Consider the following 19,132-nt stretch of genomic DNA (forward strand, 5'->3'; position numbering starts at 1 on the left):
CCCTAGCGTTGCAAACACCATGCTCTATCAACTGAGCTACATCCCTGCCGGCCATTCCCTCCCCTACCCTGGACGACGCTGGGCCAATTGTGCGCCGCCCATGAGTCTCCCGGTCGCGGCCGGCTGCGACAGAGCCTGGATTCGAACCAGGATCTCTAGTGGCACAGCTAGCACTGTGATGCAGTGCCTTAGACCACTGCGCCACTCAGGAGACACAATGACTAAAATGTAAATGTGAATGTGTAGTATTTTTGTAGGACTTAGAAATCTTTATCGAGTCCAGGTTTTCCATCTGGCTTTCCTGGTTTCACTCTGGGGTTATATAGATTATAGGTTCACATTGAATTCACCAGAGGCAAGAGTAGAGCTTTATTGTGAAATGTGTATTCATTTGTTCATCGCATGTAGTCCATCTGCTATTCATATATGATCAGGTAAAGAAGCACAATAGATTATCAATAATATAAAGGATAAGACATGTCATAAAACATAATCTGGTATGGCTAAATATTGTAATCAAAATCTGGTATTGGAAAAATATTGTACATCTGGTATGACAAAATAATCCAAGTCTATAAAATGTGTGGTGAGAGCACTGTCCACCAAAAGAAAGTCCACATGCTCCCCGCCAAGTCAATATAAACAACCACCCAGTTTCAAAGAAGTAGGACCTATCCCATCATGTGACATCACCAGTGTCCAATAGGGACGTTTGATAAGCCTTACTTATACCAGTCATGTCATACCCAATTATTCGTCAGTATTTACAGTGAGTCAGTCACAGCCCCACAATAGGCCAAAACAGATGAAATGAGTTCTGGTCAGTAACGGCGTAGGGGCTGTGTTATGACTGACTCTGCCCTTTAGGTGAAGAAGTAGACCTGCTCCTCTTTCTCCTTGTCTGAGATGTCATGCACCTGGCTGGTCTTCAGCTTGCTGGCAGGGGGCTGCGATCTGGCCATCAGTTTCTTGCCAGTCTGGAGAAAAGGGCCTAAATGTTAGCATCGTCAAATGAAGAGAACACTATGGTATGGTTTCTGTAGTACAATTAATTATATGACATGAACTCTGGATATTTATCAAACGTTATGCTTATTCTCCATTTCTACCATATAATAGAACAGTCCCCAAGGTAACTAAACCAGTGGTTTAGGGCTGCATTCAATCCATATCGTGGAAGGATCGCAGAGGATCCACGGTATAGCTCGATTGAAATTTAAAGGCAATGTTCCTGCATTCACAGTAAATGCTGCATATGTCGGCTCAGTCGTAAATTACCTTAACATTTTTATGCGGATCTTCCGCGATACGGACTGAATCCAGCCCTTAGTTACGCAATGTCATCTGGGTTATAGGCATTAATGGAAATGTCATGTTTCACACTGATTTTCTGGCAGAACTTTGGTCATAACTTTTGCCTGTAGGATTGTAATGGTGTGGTGTTGAGGCAGATTGTGTGACTGACTGTTTTCTTGATGTCGGCCTGGGCTCTCTCCAGGGCCCTCTTCAGCCTCTCCTCCTGGTGCTGCTTTGCCTGATGCATCTTCTCATCACGCAGCCTACAGAAAGGAAGCAAAGGATCATGGGGGGGAAAGGAGGAGAAGGGTAGATTCATTTAAATCTCCAGTCTAGATGTCAACTTCACAAATGTGCTTCAAACTGAAAGAAACTCAGCTCTGGCACCCAGCTACCACATGGAACACCAATTGGAACGGGGCCCAAGTCAAATTGCTGCCTATGACACCAGCACACCAAAGTAGTTTCTTCCACTATGCATCAACCAACCATGGGCACTAGGCAGAGGCTAAAGCTTAGATCCTTAAGACCTAGAGATTGAAATGGAATGGGGCCAACGTGACTAGCCTATATGATGGTCATACGAAGCTGCGTTCCAACTCTCCCGCACCTGAGCCTCCTCTCCTTCTCCTTGGTCCTCTCGGCCATCAGCAGCTGCTCCTTGGGGATCATCTCCACGTTCTCCAGCAGCTCGCCCAGGCGGCTCTCGATAACCGTCAGCATCTGCAGCGTGCTCAGGTTGGCCTCTTTGTCGCCCACGCAGCCCCGGTACACCTCCTCCACCTTAGCGCCCAGGGAGTCCAGCATACAATCCTACAGTGGAGGAACAAAGAGGTGAGAGAGAAAGATCTATATGATCTAAGGCCAATGACTGGCTCACTGCTGATATTAGCATTTCCTCTGATCCTCTGCATAACCGTCAGTGACCTGTCCCATTGTTAGTAGGCACAGATCTAGGATTTGCTTACCTTCCCCAAATCCTAACATCGACCATTAGAGACGAACAGACTTTAGATCATCGTCTCAAGGGCAACTTTTCTTTCTCCTACCTGGTCAGCGGATTTGTACTTCCCAAAATTGAAGAGGCGGGCCCTCAGCTCCAGCTCGGCAGCCCGTTCCTTCTCCCTCTGGATGGTGTGGGTCATGATGTCTATCTGCTGGGTCAGCTGGATGGTCTCCAGCTCCCTACAGAGAGGGGGGAGAGAAGAATGGTGCACAGCCGCGCACACACATAGAAACGAATGCAGGTGAGGAAAGAGAGAGAAGGAACTATGAAGGGTACTCATGACATAAAACATCCTAGCTCTTGTCAATGTCAGTCAAAATCATTTCCTTTCTACAATAACTTTGTGGTAGTCCGAGCCAGTGGCCTACCGCAGTTTCGCAGGGCCCCCCGCCAGGTCTGAGCAAGGCTCCCCTTCCTACAATTCTACACATTTTTCCATGTGGCAAAGAGAAAAATTAGAATTTATATAGCTAATATCTTGCTATTCTTAACATTTTGCCATGAGGCTGACAGAAAATGTTGCTGTTTTAAAGCACATTTCCTTCAATTCTACACATATTGCCATGGGGCAGAGAGGAAAATGTGCAGTTTTATAGCTGGTCTCATGCTATTCCACACATTTTGCAATGAGGCTGAGAGAATTTTGTATTTTTAAAGCTAATTTCATGCAATTCTACACATATTTGCCATTTTTGTTGGCGCATCTGCCAAGTGCCTAAACAGGCTACAATATGTCCAGAACTGTACTGCACGTGTCCTCACCCACACCTCCCCCGCGAGCACATCACTCCAGTGCTGTTCAACCTCCACTAGCTCCCCACACCTACCAAGCTATGAAAAACTCTGGACCAAAGTACCTGTCTGACCTCATTCTACCCTTCTGCCCCACACGCACCCTTCGCTCCTCCAGGTCTGTCTCCCTTAAGCAGCCCTGCAGCAGACTAAAAACTATGGGTGACAGGGCTTTCAGTTGCGCGGCTCTGAGGCTGTGGAATGCACTTCCAGGAACTATTAGGGCTGCAGAGTCTCTGTCCTTCTTTAAGGCACATCTCAAGACCGTGCTGTTTTCAAGGACCTCTGCTAATTCTGTTCTCATGTCGTCCGGATCTGACGACACCTGTATATGGCTTTGATTGTTGTCTGTGTTCTATGTTCTGTGTTTTTGTTTTTATTATTATTTATGTATTTATTTTGTATTATTATTTATCTTTTTGCCTCTGGTCTGAGAAAAGCGCTTTACAAATTAAATGAATACTATTATGAATTATATTGCCATGAGGCTGAGAGGAAAATGTGCAGTTTTATAGCTAATCTCATGCTATTCTACTCATTTTGCAATGAGGCTGAGAGAATTTTGTATTTTTAAAGCTAATTTTCTGCAATTCTACACATTTTGTCATGGGGCAAAGAGGGAAATGTGCTGTTTTATAGCTAATCTCATGCTATTCTACACATTTTGCAATGAGGCTGAGATCATTTAGAATTTTTTAAACTAATTTCCTGCTATTCTACAAATTTTGCCATGAGGCTGAGAGAACATTTTGCCGTTTTACAGCTAATTACCTGTAATTCTAAACATTTTGTTCATATTCTATCTGGAGATCCTATTACATTACTAGAAGGGCTTTGACATAAACCCTCGAAGTTCCCGAATGGGGTGAAAATGGGAGAAATCCAAACCAGTGTAATTGGAATGGGAGGCATAATCCAGATTTTACTGGACTATAGGGGCTCTGGTGGCCCCCACCTGGGGGATGGGGGGAGGTCGGCACCCCCAGAGCTCGTGGGCCCACCCGCTTTGCGGGGACTGCGGGGAGGGGGGGGGGACCTCTAACCCCAGCAGGTCTTACTTACATCTTTTTCCTTGTATGGTCCATGACCTTACTGAACACCTCCAGGGCCTCCTCCGTCTCCCTGGAGTTCTGGATCAGAGAGAGGTTCTGCTCCTCCAGCTCTGTAAGCAGCTCCAGCAGCTGCCTGGGGTCCGTGAAGTACAGCTCTGGGTGTTCCTGCAGGGGGCGACAAACACCACACACAGATAGGCATAGAGACATAGGGAGAATCTCAATAGCATTTCCTTGATTCTTCGCGTCATCTCTCCTTGCCTCCTTCTCAAAACCCATTGGATTAGGAGGCGAGGAGAGCGGACGAGAGGCGAGGAGAGCGGACGTGAGGAATCGAGGAAATGCAATTGAGATTCTCCCATAGACTTCTTCCAGAGTAAGTTGAAAAGTATGGGTAAGTTGTATAGGAAAAATATCCTTTAGCAGGAAGCTAGGTTGCCTATATGGACTAGTGGGGTTGAAGTTGAACATAATCAGATTTTGGTCGGTTTTCTCAGATTAATCCTAGTCATGGGGCACTTTTAAAGTGTTAAGGCTGAAGCAACCGACGCAGACGTAAGTCGAGGAGTGAAGTCGGGGGAGGTGCATCTGCGACAGCCAAAAGTCGGACACTAATGTGTTTTTTTAACAGCAAGGCTCAACTCAACATGGCAGTGTTGCCATTGTTTATACAAGTTTTTCTTTGTAATGTCGAAATAAACATGTCTACAACCTCCATATTACACACTCACAAACTGTAAATATATGTGTGTACATTGACCTATCAATTAGTGAGAGAGAGCCTCAAATATCACATTCATTTGTACATATCCACTGTATACATGAATCGCGGCAAAGTTGGTATCTGTTTCAGTCACGTGTTTGGTCACGTTCACGTGGATCAAACAAAAACACCATAATTATTCGTTGACAATAGAGCCTCCCACAATCCAGGCGATGGCTGCAGGATAAAGTTGGTGAAGAGCAACTGCAGAAACTTGCAGTCGACTGCAGTCATAACTTCATGAGTTCATGCAGTCTTCGTGTAGGCGCAAGTCGGATAATTTTTATTTCCATAATGCAACACACTGGAAGGCGGTGACCAATGATGGTCAAAAGTGATCTGCTCAAACGCGCCCATGGAGAAAATGTATTTTAGTCGAGACTGATCCATTGAGCATGCTTTTTAGGGCTTAATCTGTGTCCAGAAAATAGGCCCTTGACATTTTAAGTCATATTCAGGCTGTATTCAATTTTTATTCAAACGTCTCATTTATTCAATTCTGGTGTCAGTTTATGAAATTTGCCAGAATGCAGTTATCCTCCAGTGTAATACTGATCTTCTAAAGTTGAAACTAACCTCATATTCAGAGCTGTCGGTCTCCAGTTCTGCCACAGGGCTCCTGAAAAGACAGGAACTCAGCACTAAAATTAGCCAAAATTATAGCATATAACATGGTCATATTCAAACCCACTTCCACCAATGGGTGACTCCCATAGATACCCTGAGGCCCACTGTTGTACTCGTGATTTGTGACACATACATATACATACACACACACACACACACACACACACACACACACACACACACACACACACACACACACACACACACTCACGGTTTGTCACTCTGGCGTATCGACTGTCTAGAGGTGGCCCTGGCATCCCGGAGAGGGGGCAGCTCTCGACTCGCAAAGGACGCCCTGCTGTCCACACCTGTGTGTGTACGTGTGTGTAAGTGAGAGAGGGAGAGACAGAAAACGGAGAATAAAAAAGAGGCGCTTTAGTATAGACACAATATAGCATCAAATGCAACAGCCCATCACCATTTTACAGGCCACTACATCACAGTACTGAAGTCAAATATTTATGCAACAATACATAACAAAACACTAAGAAAGAAGATATACTAGTACTTCTTTTCGGAGTGGCCCTCTCATTGTCTTTCTCTTTGGACGTGTCCTTGGTGACAGACTTGGCTTTGGGTGTCTTGGTCTTCTGTGCCTCTTGCCACTCTGGAGGGGACAGCTTAAAGAGGAAATCCTTGTACATGGTGTACTCCTTTATGATGTCCTCAAACTTAGAGATGTCACTGCAGGAGAAGAGCATGCATGCACGCACCCAAACAAACGCATGAACGCGCGCACACACACACACACACATCCTTGAGCTATACATGATGTGTAACCTTTACAACTTTTTCCTGTACATCATGCATTGACTATAGTTGATTGACGCCAACAGTTCTTATATTATACTGAGGCGGGAGGCCATGGCCAACCTAGCTGTAATGCTCTGTGTACTACCCACTTCTTAATGGTCACCATCCTAGTCGTGAGCCTCTTGATCTCAGTCACCTTCTCCAGTTTCACTTTGGTCTCTAACTCAGCACTGTGCAAAATGGAGACACCATATGATTTTATGAAGTAGAAGAGGAACATAGATTGTACATGCATCAACCATATTGTTTGTTATTACACTTTGATGGCCTCCACAGAGTTCTTGTCGTTTTCTTTGAGGAACTCGTCGAACATGATGGCGTCGTCCTCCAGGAACCGCTCGGCGCGCATCAGCTTCCTCTCCTCGCCTGCCGCCATTTTCTCCAGGTGCTCGATCTCTCCACGCTTCACAGCCAAGGAGTACTGGGAGAGAGATGAGAAGGGACAGGCAGGGATGGAGGATGGATGGAGGGAGGGAGGGAGGGAGGGAGGGAGTGAGGGAGTGAGATGTCAAGAAATGGGGAGGGAGGGAGGGAGGGAGGGAGTGAGATGTCAAGAAATGGGGAGGGAGGGAGGGAGGGAGGGAGGGAGGGAGGGAGGGAGGGAGGGAGGGAGATGTCAAGAAATGGGGAGAGAGGGAGGGAGGGAGGGAGGGAGATGTCAAGAAATGGAGAGGGAGGGAGGGAGGGAGATGTCAAGAAATTGAGAGGGAGGGAGGGAGGGAGGGAGGGAGGGAGGGAGGGAGGGAGATGTCAAGAAATGGGGAGGGAGGGAGACGAATGTCAAGAGGTGGGAAATGGGGAGGGAGGGAGGGAGATGTCAAGAGGTGGGAAATGGGGAGGGAGGGAGGTGTCAAGAGGTGGGAAATGGGGAGGGGGGGAGATGTCAAGAGGTGGGAAATGGGGAGGGAGGGAGGGAGATGTCAAGAGGTGGGAAATAGGGAGGGAGGGAGGGAGATGTCAAGAGGTGGGAAATGGGGAGGGAGGGAGGTGTCAAGAGGTGGGAAATGGGGAGGGAGGGAGATGTCAAGAGGTGGGAAATGGGGAGGGGGGGAGATGTCAAGAGGTGGGAAATGGGGAGGGAGAGAGGGAGATGTCAAGAGGTGGGAAATGGGGAGGGAGGGAGGTGTCAAGAGGTGGGAAATGGGGAGGGAGGGAGGTGTCAAGAGGTGGGAAATGGGGAGGGGGGAGGGAGATGTCAAGAGGTGGGAAATGGGGAGGGTGGGAGGGAGATGTCAAGAGGTGGGAAATGGGGAGGGAGGGAGGGAGATGTCAAGAGGTGGGAAATTGGGAGGGAGGGAGGTGTCAAGAGGTGGGAAATGCCAGCAACTTGGTTGAGAAAGCTTGTATTGACTGTACCTGCACATAGGCAACTCCTTACTAGTGGGAACCACTAAAGATGATGAATAGATAACAATACATTTACTTTTAATACAATGATCAAGCATTTCTGTATCGTAAAAAGACTGAATATCTGTGGACATATTCCAGTTGTCATAAAGAGCATAACATGATCACCCGGTCAGTTTTTATGGAACGTCGTTCCCTTCTTACCTCCAACAGAAACATCTCCCTTTTCTTGGTGATAAACTCATTCATGCTCTCTTTGTCAATATTACGATCTGAGGAGAAACAGTATGGTTGGTTACACACACATATACATTCATGCTGCTAACAGACTCTGCTATATACTTCACAATTTAAACACTTGCCCCCCAATCCCCCCCTTCCCCCATACACGTGTAAATATTGGACTATAAATTGTTCCTTCCTGTATTATACTTGTGCTAAAATGTTTATTCTATTCTACTGAGTCATTTACTTTATGTTCACATTCTTATATGTTATTATTTATTATTGTTGTTGCACTGTGAACCTGCAAGTAAGCATTTGGTTGGACGGTGTATACAGATGTCAGATCTTAATTTGACCCATTTCGTCGTAGGAGGAAATGAATCCTACAGCAGGAGGACGTGAATGAATACTGAATATTTAGAACCGCCGCCAGGGGGCATCTGGAAGCGGTGTTTGTAGGCTATATAACGCAGTACCGGACCTACCATAAGCTGGGTATAAATACAGCATCTTCGGTTCCAACAGCCCCGAACCCAACTCATTGGAATGACCCCACTAGGGTTGAATGGCAGGAACCCGGTTACCGAGATTTACCAGGATTTACCACCCAAAACCACTCCCTTTTCCAGGGATAAATAACTGCGAGAAACTAGTAAATTATAATAAATTATTTATATGAACAGCATGGCGAGAAATGGAACTGTTAAATTATATGCAATGTCTAAATCTGGTTTCTCTACGGCCTCTGCATGACGAATCATCAACGCTCAGGGTGGGGACAGACAGCCCATCTCAGTATGGAGCGCAGTTCACAATCCATTGTTCCAATGGTGGAACAAGCTCCCCCACGATGCCAGGACAGCGGAGTCACTGACCACCTTCCGGAGACACTTGAAACCCTTCCTCTTTAAGGAATACCTGGAATAGTATAAAAGTAATCCTTATACCCCCCCTCCCCCACCCCCCCCACTGGCTATCATAAGTTGAATACACCAGTTTGTAAGTCGCTCTGGATAAGAGCGTCTGCTAAATGATGTAAATGTAAATGTAAATGTAGACCTATCATCTCATCATGGTAACTTTTATTATTGTAACAGGTAGGCCTGCATTTGCTGCAGAATAGCCTATGCTACAGTAATATAAAGACTGAATTCGGGTCTAATTTACCCATCTCCATCTGGATATTTTTAATTGCAGCTGCAGTTTTAAAACAGCCTATCACACGAATATTGTTGCTTTAAATCAGTGAATGCGCGAGCACTCTCTCGCAGTCTTTCTCTCTCTCCATCAACTCCATTCAAATTGCATCCAAATTAGATAATCCTGTTCTATACTGAACAAATATATAAACGCAACATGTAATGTGTTGGTCCCATGTTTCATGAGCTGAAATAAAATATCCCCGAAATTTTTCATATGCACAGAAATCGTATTTCTCTTAAATGTTGTGCACACATTTTTTTTACATCCCTGTTAGTGAGCATTTCTCCTTTGCCAAGAAAATTCATCCACCTGACAGATGTGGCATATCAAGAAGCTGATTAAACAGCATGATCATTACACAGGTGCACCTTGTGCTGGAGACAATAAAAGGCCACTCTAAAATGTGCAGTTTTGCCACACAACACAATGAAACAGATTATTTAAATTTTGAGGGAGCGTGCAATTTGCAAGCTGACTGCAGGAATGTCCACCAGAGCTGTTGCCAGATAATTTAATGTTAATTTCTCTACCATAAGCCACCTCCAACATTGTTCTAGAGAATTTGGCAGTACGTTCAACCGGCCTCACAACCGCAGACCACTTGTAACCATGCCAACCCAGGACCTCCACATCCGTCTTCTTCACCTGCGGGATCGTCTGAGACCAGCCACCCGGACAGCTGATGAAATTGTGAGTTTGCAAAACCAAATCATTTCTGCACAAACTGTCAAAAACAGTCTCAGGGAAGCTCATCTGCGTGCTCGTCGTCCTCACCAGGGTCTTGACCTGACTGCAGTTTGGTGTCATAACCGACTTCAGTGGGCAAATGCTCACCTTCGATGGCCACTGGCACGCTGGATGAATCCCGGTTTAAACTGTACCGGGCAGATGGCAGTATTGCGTCGTGTGGGAGAGCGGTTTGCTGATGTCAACGTTGTGAACAGAGTGCCCCATCGTGGCGGTGGGGTTATGGTATGGGCAGGCATAAGCTATGAACAACGAACACAATTGCATTTTATCAAGGGCAATTTGAATGCACAGATATACCGTGACGTGATCCTGAGACCCATTGTGGTGCCATTCATCCGCCGCCATCACCTCATGTTTCAGCATGATAATGCACAGCCCCATGTCACAAGGATCTGTACATAATTCCTGGAAGCTGAAAATATCCCAGTTCTTCCATGGGCTGCATACTCAGCAGACATGTCACCCATTGAGCATGTTTGGCATGTTTGTGTATGACAGCGTGTTCCAGTTCACGCCAATATCTAGCAACTTCACACAGCCATTGAAGAGGAGTGGGACAACATTCCACAGGCCACAATCAACAGCCTGATCAACTCTATGCGAAGGAGATGTCTTGCTACATGAGGCAAATGGTGGTCACACCAGATACTGACTGGTTTTCTGATCGACACCCCTACCTTTTTTTGTTATCGTATCTGTGACTAACAGATGCATATCTGTATTCCCAGTCATGTGAAATCCATAGATTAGGTCCTAATGAATTTATTTCAATTGACTGATTTCCTTATATGAACTGTAAATCTTTGGAATTGTTGCATGTTGCGTTTATATTTTTGTTCAGTATAGATTGATATAGAGCCCTACAGTGGGGGAAAAAAGTATTTAGTCAGCCACCAATTGTGCAAGTTCTCCCACTTAAAAAGATGAGAGAGGCCTGTCATTTTCATCATAGGTACACGTCAACTATGACAGACAAATTGAGAAAAAAATATCCAGAAAATCACATTGTAGGATTGTTAATGAATTTATTTGCAAATTATGGTGGAAAATAAGTATTTGGTCACCTACAAACAAGCAAGATTTCTGGCTCTCACAGACCTGTAACTTCTTCTTTAAGAGGCTCCTCTGTCCTCCACTCGTTACCTGTATTAATGGCACCTGTTTGAACTTGTTATCAGTATAAAAGACACCTGTCCACAACCTCAAACAGTCACACTCCAAACTCCACTATGGCCAAGACCAAAGAGCTGTCAAAGGACATCAGAAACAAAATTGTAGACCTGCACCAGGCTGGGAAGACTGAATCTGCAATAGGTAAGCAGCTTGGTTTGAAGAAATCAACTGTGGGAGCAATTATTAGGAAATGGAAGACATACAAGACCACTGATAATCTCCCTCGATCTGGGGCTCCACGCAAGATCTCACCCCGTGGGGTCAAAATGATCACAAGAACGGTGAGCAAAAATCCCAGAACCACACAGGGGGACCTAGTGAATGACCTGCAGAGAGCTGGGACCAATGTAACAAAGCCTACCATCAGTAACACACTACGCCGCCAGGGACTCAAATCCTGCAGTGCCAGACGTGTCCCCCTGCTTAAGCCAGTACATGTCCAGGCCCGTCTGAAGTTTGCTAGAGTGCATTTGGATGATCCAGAAGAGGATTGGGAGAATGTCATATGGTCAGATGAAACTAAAATAGAACGTTTTGGTAAAAACTCAACTTGTCGTGTTTGTAGGACAAAGAATGCTGAGTTGCATCCAAAGAACACCATACCTACTGTGAAGCATGGCGGTGGAAACATCATGCTTTGGGGCTGTTTTTCTGCAAAGGGACCAGGACGACTGATCCGTGTAAAGGAAAGAATGAATGGGGCCATGTATCGTGAGATTTTGAGTGAAAACCTCCTTCCATCAGCAAGGGCATTGAAGATGAAACGTGGCTGGGTCTTTCAGCATGACAATGATCCCAAACACACCGCCCGGGCAACGAAGGAGTGGCTTCGAAAGAAGCATTTCATGGTCCTGGAGTGGCCTAGCCAGTCTCCAGATCTCAACCCCATAGAAAATCTTTGGAGGGAGTTGAAAGTCCATGTTGCCCAGCGACAGCCCCAAAACATCACTGCTCTAGAGGAGATCTGCATGGAGGAATGGGCCAAAATACCAGCAACAGTGTGTGAAAACCTTGTGAAGACTTACAGAAAACGTTTGACCTGTGTCATTGCCAACAAAGGGTATATAACAAAGTATTGAGACACTTTTGTTATTGACCAAATACTTATTTTCCACCATAATTTGCAAATAAATTCATTAAAAATCCTACAATGTGATTTTCTGGATTTTTTTCTCATTTTGTCTGTCATAGTTGACGTGTACCTATGATGAAAATTACAGGCCTCTCTCGTCTTTTTAAGTGGGAGAACTTGCACAATTGGTGGCTGATTAAATACTTTTTCCACCCACTGTATATATAGATGTCCTAGCCTAGCTCTTTCAGATAATAAATTCAATGCAGAATTAGCCTTAAATTTAGCTAATTAATGATGGGTTATCCATAATTAGCTTCTAACTTATAGCCTCTGTCTCTTGCCCAATACGGTATGCACCTGTTCTCCGCTGGCCTCTCTCCTTAAAAAATGCTCCTTAGCTCTTGGTGTCCCATGCAGGAAAAGATAGACTAGAATAGCTTGCTGGACATTCTATTTTCTTCTTTTTTTTCTTATACCAGTAGACTATTCGAAGAGGAACAAAAGCTGTTGTTTGCTGAATGTTAAATACAGCAGCCAATAGAACTCACAGGTAGTTTGAAAGAAGAGTGAACACGTGATGGCGGTAGGCTATAGCAGTTATTTATTCAGACCCATAACCATTCAATCTTCATGAAGAAAAGTGAAAGCCTTCTGCATCTAATTCTAGTCGTACATTATTCAAGGATGTCATTAGAATGATGAAGATAAGGAAAATGAAACTTGTGAAAGCGAGGAAGGAATGAAGCAACAATAGAGAGAGATGATCATAATGATGATCCACACTTCTTTGACAATATATATAATAAATTATCAAACCTGCAAGCAATTCAAGACAATATTATTATGATGGGGGATTATAATACTGTTTTAAATAGCTCAATGGACCGTAAAGGAAATCACACCACAAACAATCACCCTCATGCTCTTAAGGAAATCGTGAATGTCATGGATACATTAGAACTAGTAGATATATGGAGGCTTAAATATCCTGATCTAGTGAGATATACATGGCGGAGACTCAATCAAGCTAGTCGTCTTGACTTCTTTCTTATGTCATTCTTGTTGGCACCAAACGTTTTAAAAGTGTTGATAGGGGACAGAATGCGGTCGGACCATCATATAATTGGCATATACATTAATCTTACTGAATTTCCATGTGGGCGAGAATATTGGAAATTTAATCAAAGCCTATTGGATGATAATTTATTTTTAACTAGGACAAAAGGAATTTATAACTGATCTTTTCCGACATAACATAGGTACAGCAAATTCCCTTATTGTATGGGACGACTTTAAATGTGCCTTTAGAGGCCATGCAATTCAGTATTCATCTCGAAAACAAAAGCAATTTAGGTCAAAAGAGTTTATTCTAACAAAGGAAATAGAAGGTCTAACAGAACAGATAGATGGCAATAAAAACTGTAACATAGAGGCTCAGAATAAATTAGAGGAAAAACAAAAAGAATAAGTATATTGTAGGTTGGGAGCTTTTGTGAAAGAGCACAGTTAGAAAGATATGGCATATAGAAGCAAACCGGATGGACATCATGAAAATGATCGGAGAGGTTGAGAGCAGAAGAAGTTCAGGAGAAAAAACAAACAAAATATAATTATTGTAAAATTGACTGTGTCCATAAAATGTATATAGTAAGTATAAGCTGGAAGTAGAGGCCTAAGCATTGTTGTTCACTAGTTTACTCCAATTAGGGAAAGGGTGGTGGGGTTGGAAAGTAATAAAGGGGAATATATATTTTTTTACAGGATATGTATGTGCATGTATGTATGTATGTATGTATGTATGTATGTATGTATGTATGTATGTATGTATGTATGTATGTATGTATGTATGTATGTATGTATGTATGTATGTATGTATGTATGTATATATGTATGTATGTATGTATGTATGTATGTATGTATGTATGTATGTATGTATATGTGTATGTGTGTGTATGTGTGTATGTATGTATGTGTGTATATATGTGTATATATATATATGTACAGTATATGTGTATATACAGTGGGGAGAACAAGTATTTGATACACTGCCGATTTTGCAGGTTTTCCTACTTACAAAGCATGTAGAGGTCTGTCATTTTTATCATAGGTACACTTCAACTGTGAGAGATGGATTCTAAAACAAAATTCAGAAAATCACATTGTATGATTTTTAAGTAATTCATTTGCATTTTATTGCATGAGATAAGTATTTGATCACCTACCAACCAGTAATAATTCCGGCTCTCACAGACCTGTTAGTTTTTCTTTAAGAAGCCCTCCTGTTCTCCACTCATTACCTGTATTAACTGCACCTGTTTGAACTCGTTACCTGTATAAAAGACACCCGTCCACACACTCAATCAAACAGACTCCAACCTCTCCACAATGGCCAAGACCATTGTAAGGACATCAGGGATACAATTGTAGACCTGCACAAGGCTGGGATGGGCTACAGGACAATAGGCAAGCAGCTTGGTGAGAAGGCAACAACTGTTGGCGCAATTATTAGAAAATGGAAGAAGTTCAAGATGACGGTCAATCACCCTCGGTCTGGGGCATCAATGATCATGAGGAAGGTGAGGGATCAGCCCAGAACTACACGGCAGGACCTGGTCAATGACCTGAAGAGAGCTGGGACCACAGTCTCAAAGAAAACCATTAGTAACACACTACGCCGTCATGGATTAAAATCCTGCAGTGCACGCAAGGTCCCCCTGCTCAAGCCAGCGCATGTCCAGGCCCGTCTGAAGTTTGCCAATGACCATCTGGATGATCCAGAGGAAGAATGAGAGAAGGTCATGTGGTCTGATGAGACAAAAATATAGCTTTTTGGTCTAAACTCCACTCGCCGTGTTTGGAGGAAGAAGAAGGATGAGTACAACCCCAAGAACACCATCCCAACCGTGAAGCATGGTGGAAACATCATTCTTTGGGGATGCTTTTCTGCAAAGGGGACAGGACGACTGCACCGTATTGAGGGGAGGATGGATGGGGCCATGTATCGCGAGATCTTGGCCAACAACCTCCTTCCCTCAGTAAGAGCATTGAAGATGGGTCGTGGCTGGGTCTTCCAGCATGACAACGACCCGAAACACACAGCCAGGGCAACTAAGGAGTGGCTCCGTAAGAAGCATCTCAAGGTCCTGGAGTGGCCTAGCCAGTCTCCAGACCTGAACCCAATAGAAAATCTTTGGAGGGAGCTGAAAGTCGGTATTGCCCAGCGACAGCCCCAAAACCTGAAGGATCTGGAGAAGGTCTGTATGGAGGAGTGGGACCAAATCCCTGCTGCAGTGTATGCAAACCTCGTCAAGACCTACAGGAAACGTATGATCTCTGTAATTGCAAACAAAGGTTTCTGTACCAAATATTAAGTTCTGCTTTTCTGATGTATCAAGTACTTATGTCATGCAATAAAATGCAAATTAATTACTTAAAAATCATACAATGTGATTTTCTGGATTTTTGTTTAAGATTCCGTCTCTCACAGTTGAAGTGTACCTATGATAAAAAGTACAGACCTCTACATGCTTTGTAAGTAGGAAAACCTGCAAAATCGAAAGTGTATAAAAAACCTGTTCTCCCCACTGTATGTATATATATATATATATATATATATATATATATATATATACAGTGAGGGAAGAAAGTATTTGTTCCCCTGCGGATTTTGTATGTTTGCCCACTGACAAAGAAATTATAAGTCTATAATTTTAATGGTAGGTTTATTTGAACAGTGAGAGACAGAATAACAACAAAAAAATCCAGAAAAACGCATGTCAAAAATGTTATAAATTGATTTGCATTTTAATGAGGGAAAGAAGTATTTGACCCCTCTGCAAAACATGACTTAGTACTTGGTGGCAAAACCCTTGTTGGCAATCACAGAGGTCAGACTTTTCTTGTAGTTGGCCACCAGGTTTGCTCACATCTCAGGAGGGATTTTGTCCCACTCCTCTTTGCAGATCTTCTCCAAGTCATTAGGTTTTCGAGGCTGACGTTTGGCAACTCAAACCTTCAGCTCCCTCCACAGATTTTCTATGGGATTAAGGACTGGAGACTGGCTAAGCCACTCCAGGACCTTAATGTGCTTCTTCTTGAGCCACTCCTTTGTTGCCTTGGCCGTGTGTTTTGGGTCATTGTCATGCTGGAATACCCATCCATGACCCATTTTCAATGCCCTGGCTGAGGGAAGGAGGTTTTCACCCAAGATTTGACGGTACATGGCCCCGTCCATCGTCCCTTTGATGCGGTGAAGTTGTCCTGTCCCCTTAGCAGAAAAACACACCCAAAGCATAATGTTTCCACCTCCATGTTTGACGGTGGGGATGGTGTTCTTGGGGTCATAGGCAGCATTCCTACTCCTCCAAACACGGCGAGTTGAGTTGATGCCAAAGAGCTCCATTTTGGTCGCATCTGACCACAACACTTTCACCCAGTTCTCCTCTGAATCATTCAGATGTTCATTGGCAAACTTCAGACGGGCCTGTTTATGTGCTTTCTTGAGCAGGGGGACCTTGCGGGCGCTGCAGGATTTCAGTCCTTCACAGCGTAGTGTGTTACCAATTGTTTTCTTGGTGACTATGGTCCCAGCTGCCTTGAGATCATTGACAAGATCCTCCCGTGTAGTTCTGGGCTGATTCCTCAACGTTCTCATGATCATTGCAACTCCACGAGGTGAGATCTTACATGGAGCCCCAGGCCGAGGGAGATTGACAGTAATTTTGTGTTTCTTCCATTTGCAAATAATCGCACCAACTGTTGTCACCTTCTCACCAAGCTGCTTGGTGATGGTCTTGTAGCCCATTCCAGCCTTCTGTAGGTCTACAATCTTGTCCCTGACATCGTTGGAGAGCTCTTTGGTCTTGGCCATGGTGGAGAGTTTAGAATCTGATTGATTGATTGCTTCTGTGGACAGGTGTCTTTTATACAGGTAACAAGCTGAGATTAGGAGCACTCCCTTTAAGAGTGTGCTCCTAATCTCAGCTCGTTACCTGTATAAAAGACACCTGGTAGCCAGAAATCTCTCTGATTGAGAGGGGGTCAAATACTTATTTCCCTCATTAAAATGCAAATCAATTTATAACATTTTTGACATGCGTTTTTCTGGATTGTTTTGTTGTTATTCTGTCTCTCACTGTTCAAATAAACCTACCATTAAAATTATAGAGTGATCATTTCTTTGTCAGTGGGCAAACTTACAAAATCAGCAGGGGATCAAATAATTTTTTCCCTCACTGTATACAGTGGGGAAAAAAAGTATTTAGTCAGCCACCAATTGTGCAAGTTCTCCCACTTAAAAAGATGAGAGAGGCCTGTAATTTTCATCATAGGTACACGTCAACTATGACAGACAAATTGAGGAAAAAAAATCCAGAAAATCCCATTGTAGGATTTTTAATGAATTTATTTGCAAATTATGGTGGAAAATAAGTATTTGGTCACCTACAAACAAGCAAGATTTCTGGCTCTCACAGACCTGTAACAACTTCTTTCAGAGGCTCCTCTGTCCTCCACTCGTTACCTGTATTAATGGCACCTGTTTGAACTTGTTATCAGATAAAATACACCTGTCCACAACCTCAAACAGTCACACTCCAAACTTCACAATGGCCAAGACCAAAGAGCTGTCAAAGGACACCAAAAACTAAATTGTAGACCTGCACCAGGCTGGGAAGACTGAATCTGCAATAGGTAAGCAGCTTGGTTTGAAGAAATCAACTGTGGGAGCAATTATTAGGAAATGGAAGACATACAAGACCACTGATAATCTCCCTCGATCTGGGGCTCCACGCAAGATCTCACCCCGTGGGGTCAAAATGATCACAAGAACGGTGAGCAAAAATCCCAGAACCACACGGGGGGACCTAGTGAATGACCTGCAGAGAGCTGGGACCAAAGTAACAAAGCCAACCATCAGTAACACACTACGCCGCCAGGGACTCAAATCCTGCAGTGCGAGACGTGTCCCCCTGCTTAAGCCAGTACATGTCCAGGCCCGTCTGAAGTGCATTTGGATGATCCAGAAGAGGATTGGGAGAATGTCATATGGTCAGATGAAACCAAAATATAACTTTTGGTAAAAACTCAACTCGTCATGTTTGGAGGACAAAGAATGCTGAGTTGCATCCAAAGAACACCATACCTACTGTGAAGCATGGGGTTGGAAACATCATGCTTTGGGGCTGTTTTTCTGCAAAGGGACCAGGACGACTGATCCGTGTAAAGGAAAGAATGAATGGGGCCATGTATCGTGAGATTTTGAGTGAAACCCTCCTTCCATCAGCAAGGGCATTGAAGATGAAACGTGGCTGGGTCTTTCAGCATGACAATGATCCCAAACACACCGCCCGGGCAACGAAGGAGTGGCTTCGTAAGAAGCATTTCAAGGTCCTGGAGTGGCCTAGCCAGTCTCCAGATCTCAACCCCATAGAAAATCTTTGGAGGGAGTTGAAAGTCTGTGTTGCCCAGCGACAGCCCCAAAACATCACTGCTCTAGAGGAGATCTGCATGGAGGAATGGGCCAAAATACCAGCAACAGTGTGTGAAAACCTTGTGAAGACTTACAGAAAACGTTTGACCTGTGTCATTGCCAACAAAGTGTATATAACAAAGTATTGAGAAACTTTTGTTATTGACCAAATACTTATTTTCCACCATCATATGCCAATAAATTCATTAAAAATCCTACAATGTGATTTTCTGGAATTTTTTTTCTCATTTTGTCTGTCATAGTTGACGTGTACCTATGATGAAAATTACAGGCCTCTCTCATCTTTTTAAGTGGGAGAACTTGCACAATTGGTGGCTGACTAAATACTTTTTTTCCCCACTGTATATATATATATATATATATATATATATATATATAAACATGGGGGATTGGAAGTGATGCAGACAATTACATTGATGGAAGTTACAGTCTATCTGCAATATTAAGCTGATCTACCCCCTAAAAATAAAATAAAATAAAATAAAAATAAAAATAAAAACAGTAGAGAGAAAGAGGAGGT

The 19,132-nt window shown here is 43.7% G+C and overlaps 1 protein-coding gene across 2 annotated transcripts in view; it reads right to left on the reverse strand.

Moving 5' to 3' along the window:
- Window positions 1-345: 345 nt before the first annotated feature.
- The window catches only part of cfap100 (cilia and flagella associated protein 100), a 33,011-nt gene continuing 14,224 nt past the window's right edge, over window positions 346-19,132 (reverse strand). For both annotated transcript variants that reach the window (XM_045223286.1, XM_045223285.1), the window contains exons 6-16: window positions 7,901-7,968; window positions 6,607-6,770; window positions 6,439-6,519; window positions 6,045-6,220; window positions 5,748-5,844; window positions 5,486-5,528; window positions 4,157-4,311; window positions 2,346-2,481; window positions 1,907-2,109; window positions 1,466-1,559; window positions 346-977 (exon numbers count right to left, since the gene is read on the reverse strand). In XM_045223286.1, coding sequence (XP_045079221.1) covers window positions 864-977; window positions 1,466-1,559; window positions 1,907-2,109; window positions 2,346-2,481; window positions 4,157-4,311; window positions 5,486-5,528; window positions 5,748-5,844; window positions 6,045-6,220; window positions 6,439-6,519; window positions 6,607-6,770; window positions 7,901-7,968 — 1,331 coding nt within the window. In that variant the 3' untranslated portion in view covers window positions 346-863. The remainder of the gene's footprint in view (window positions 978-1,465; window positions 1,560-1,906; window positions 2,110-2,345; window positions 2,482-4,156; window positions 4,312-5,485; window positions 5,529-5,747; window positions 5,845-6,044; window positions 6,221-6,438; window positions 6,520-6,606; window positions 6,771-7,900; window positions 7,969-19,132) is intronic.

The sequence above is a fragment of the Coregonus clupeaformis genome, chromosome 10 (assembly GCF_020615455.1).
Source record: "Coregonus clupeaformis isolate EN_2021a chromosome 10, ASM2061545v1, whole genome shotgun sequence".
NCBI lineage: Eukaryota > Metazoa > Chordata > Actinopteri > Salmoniformes > Salmonidae > Coregonus > Coregonus clupeaformis.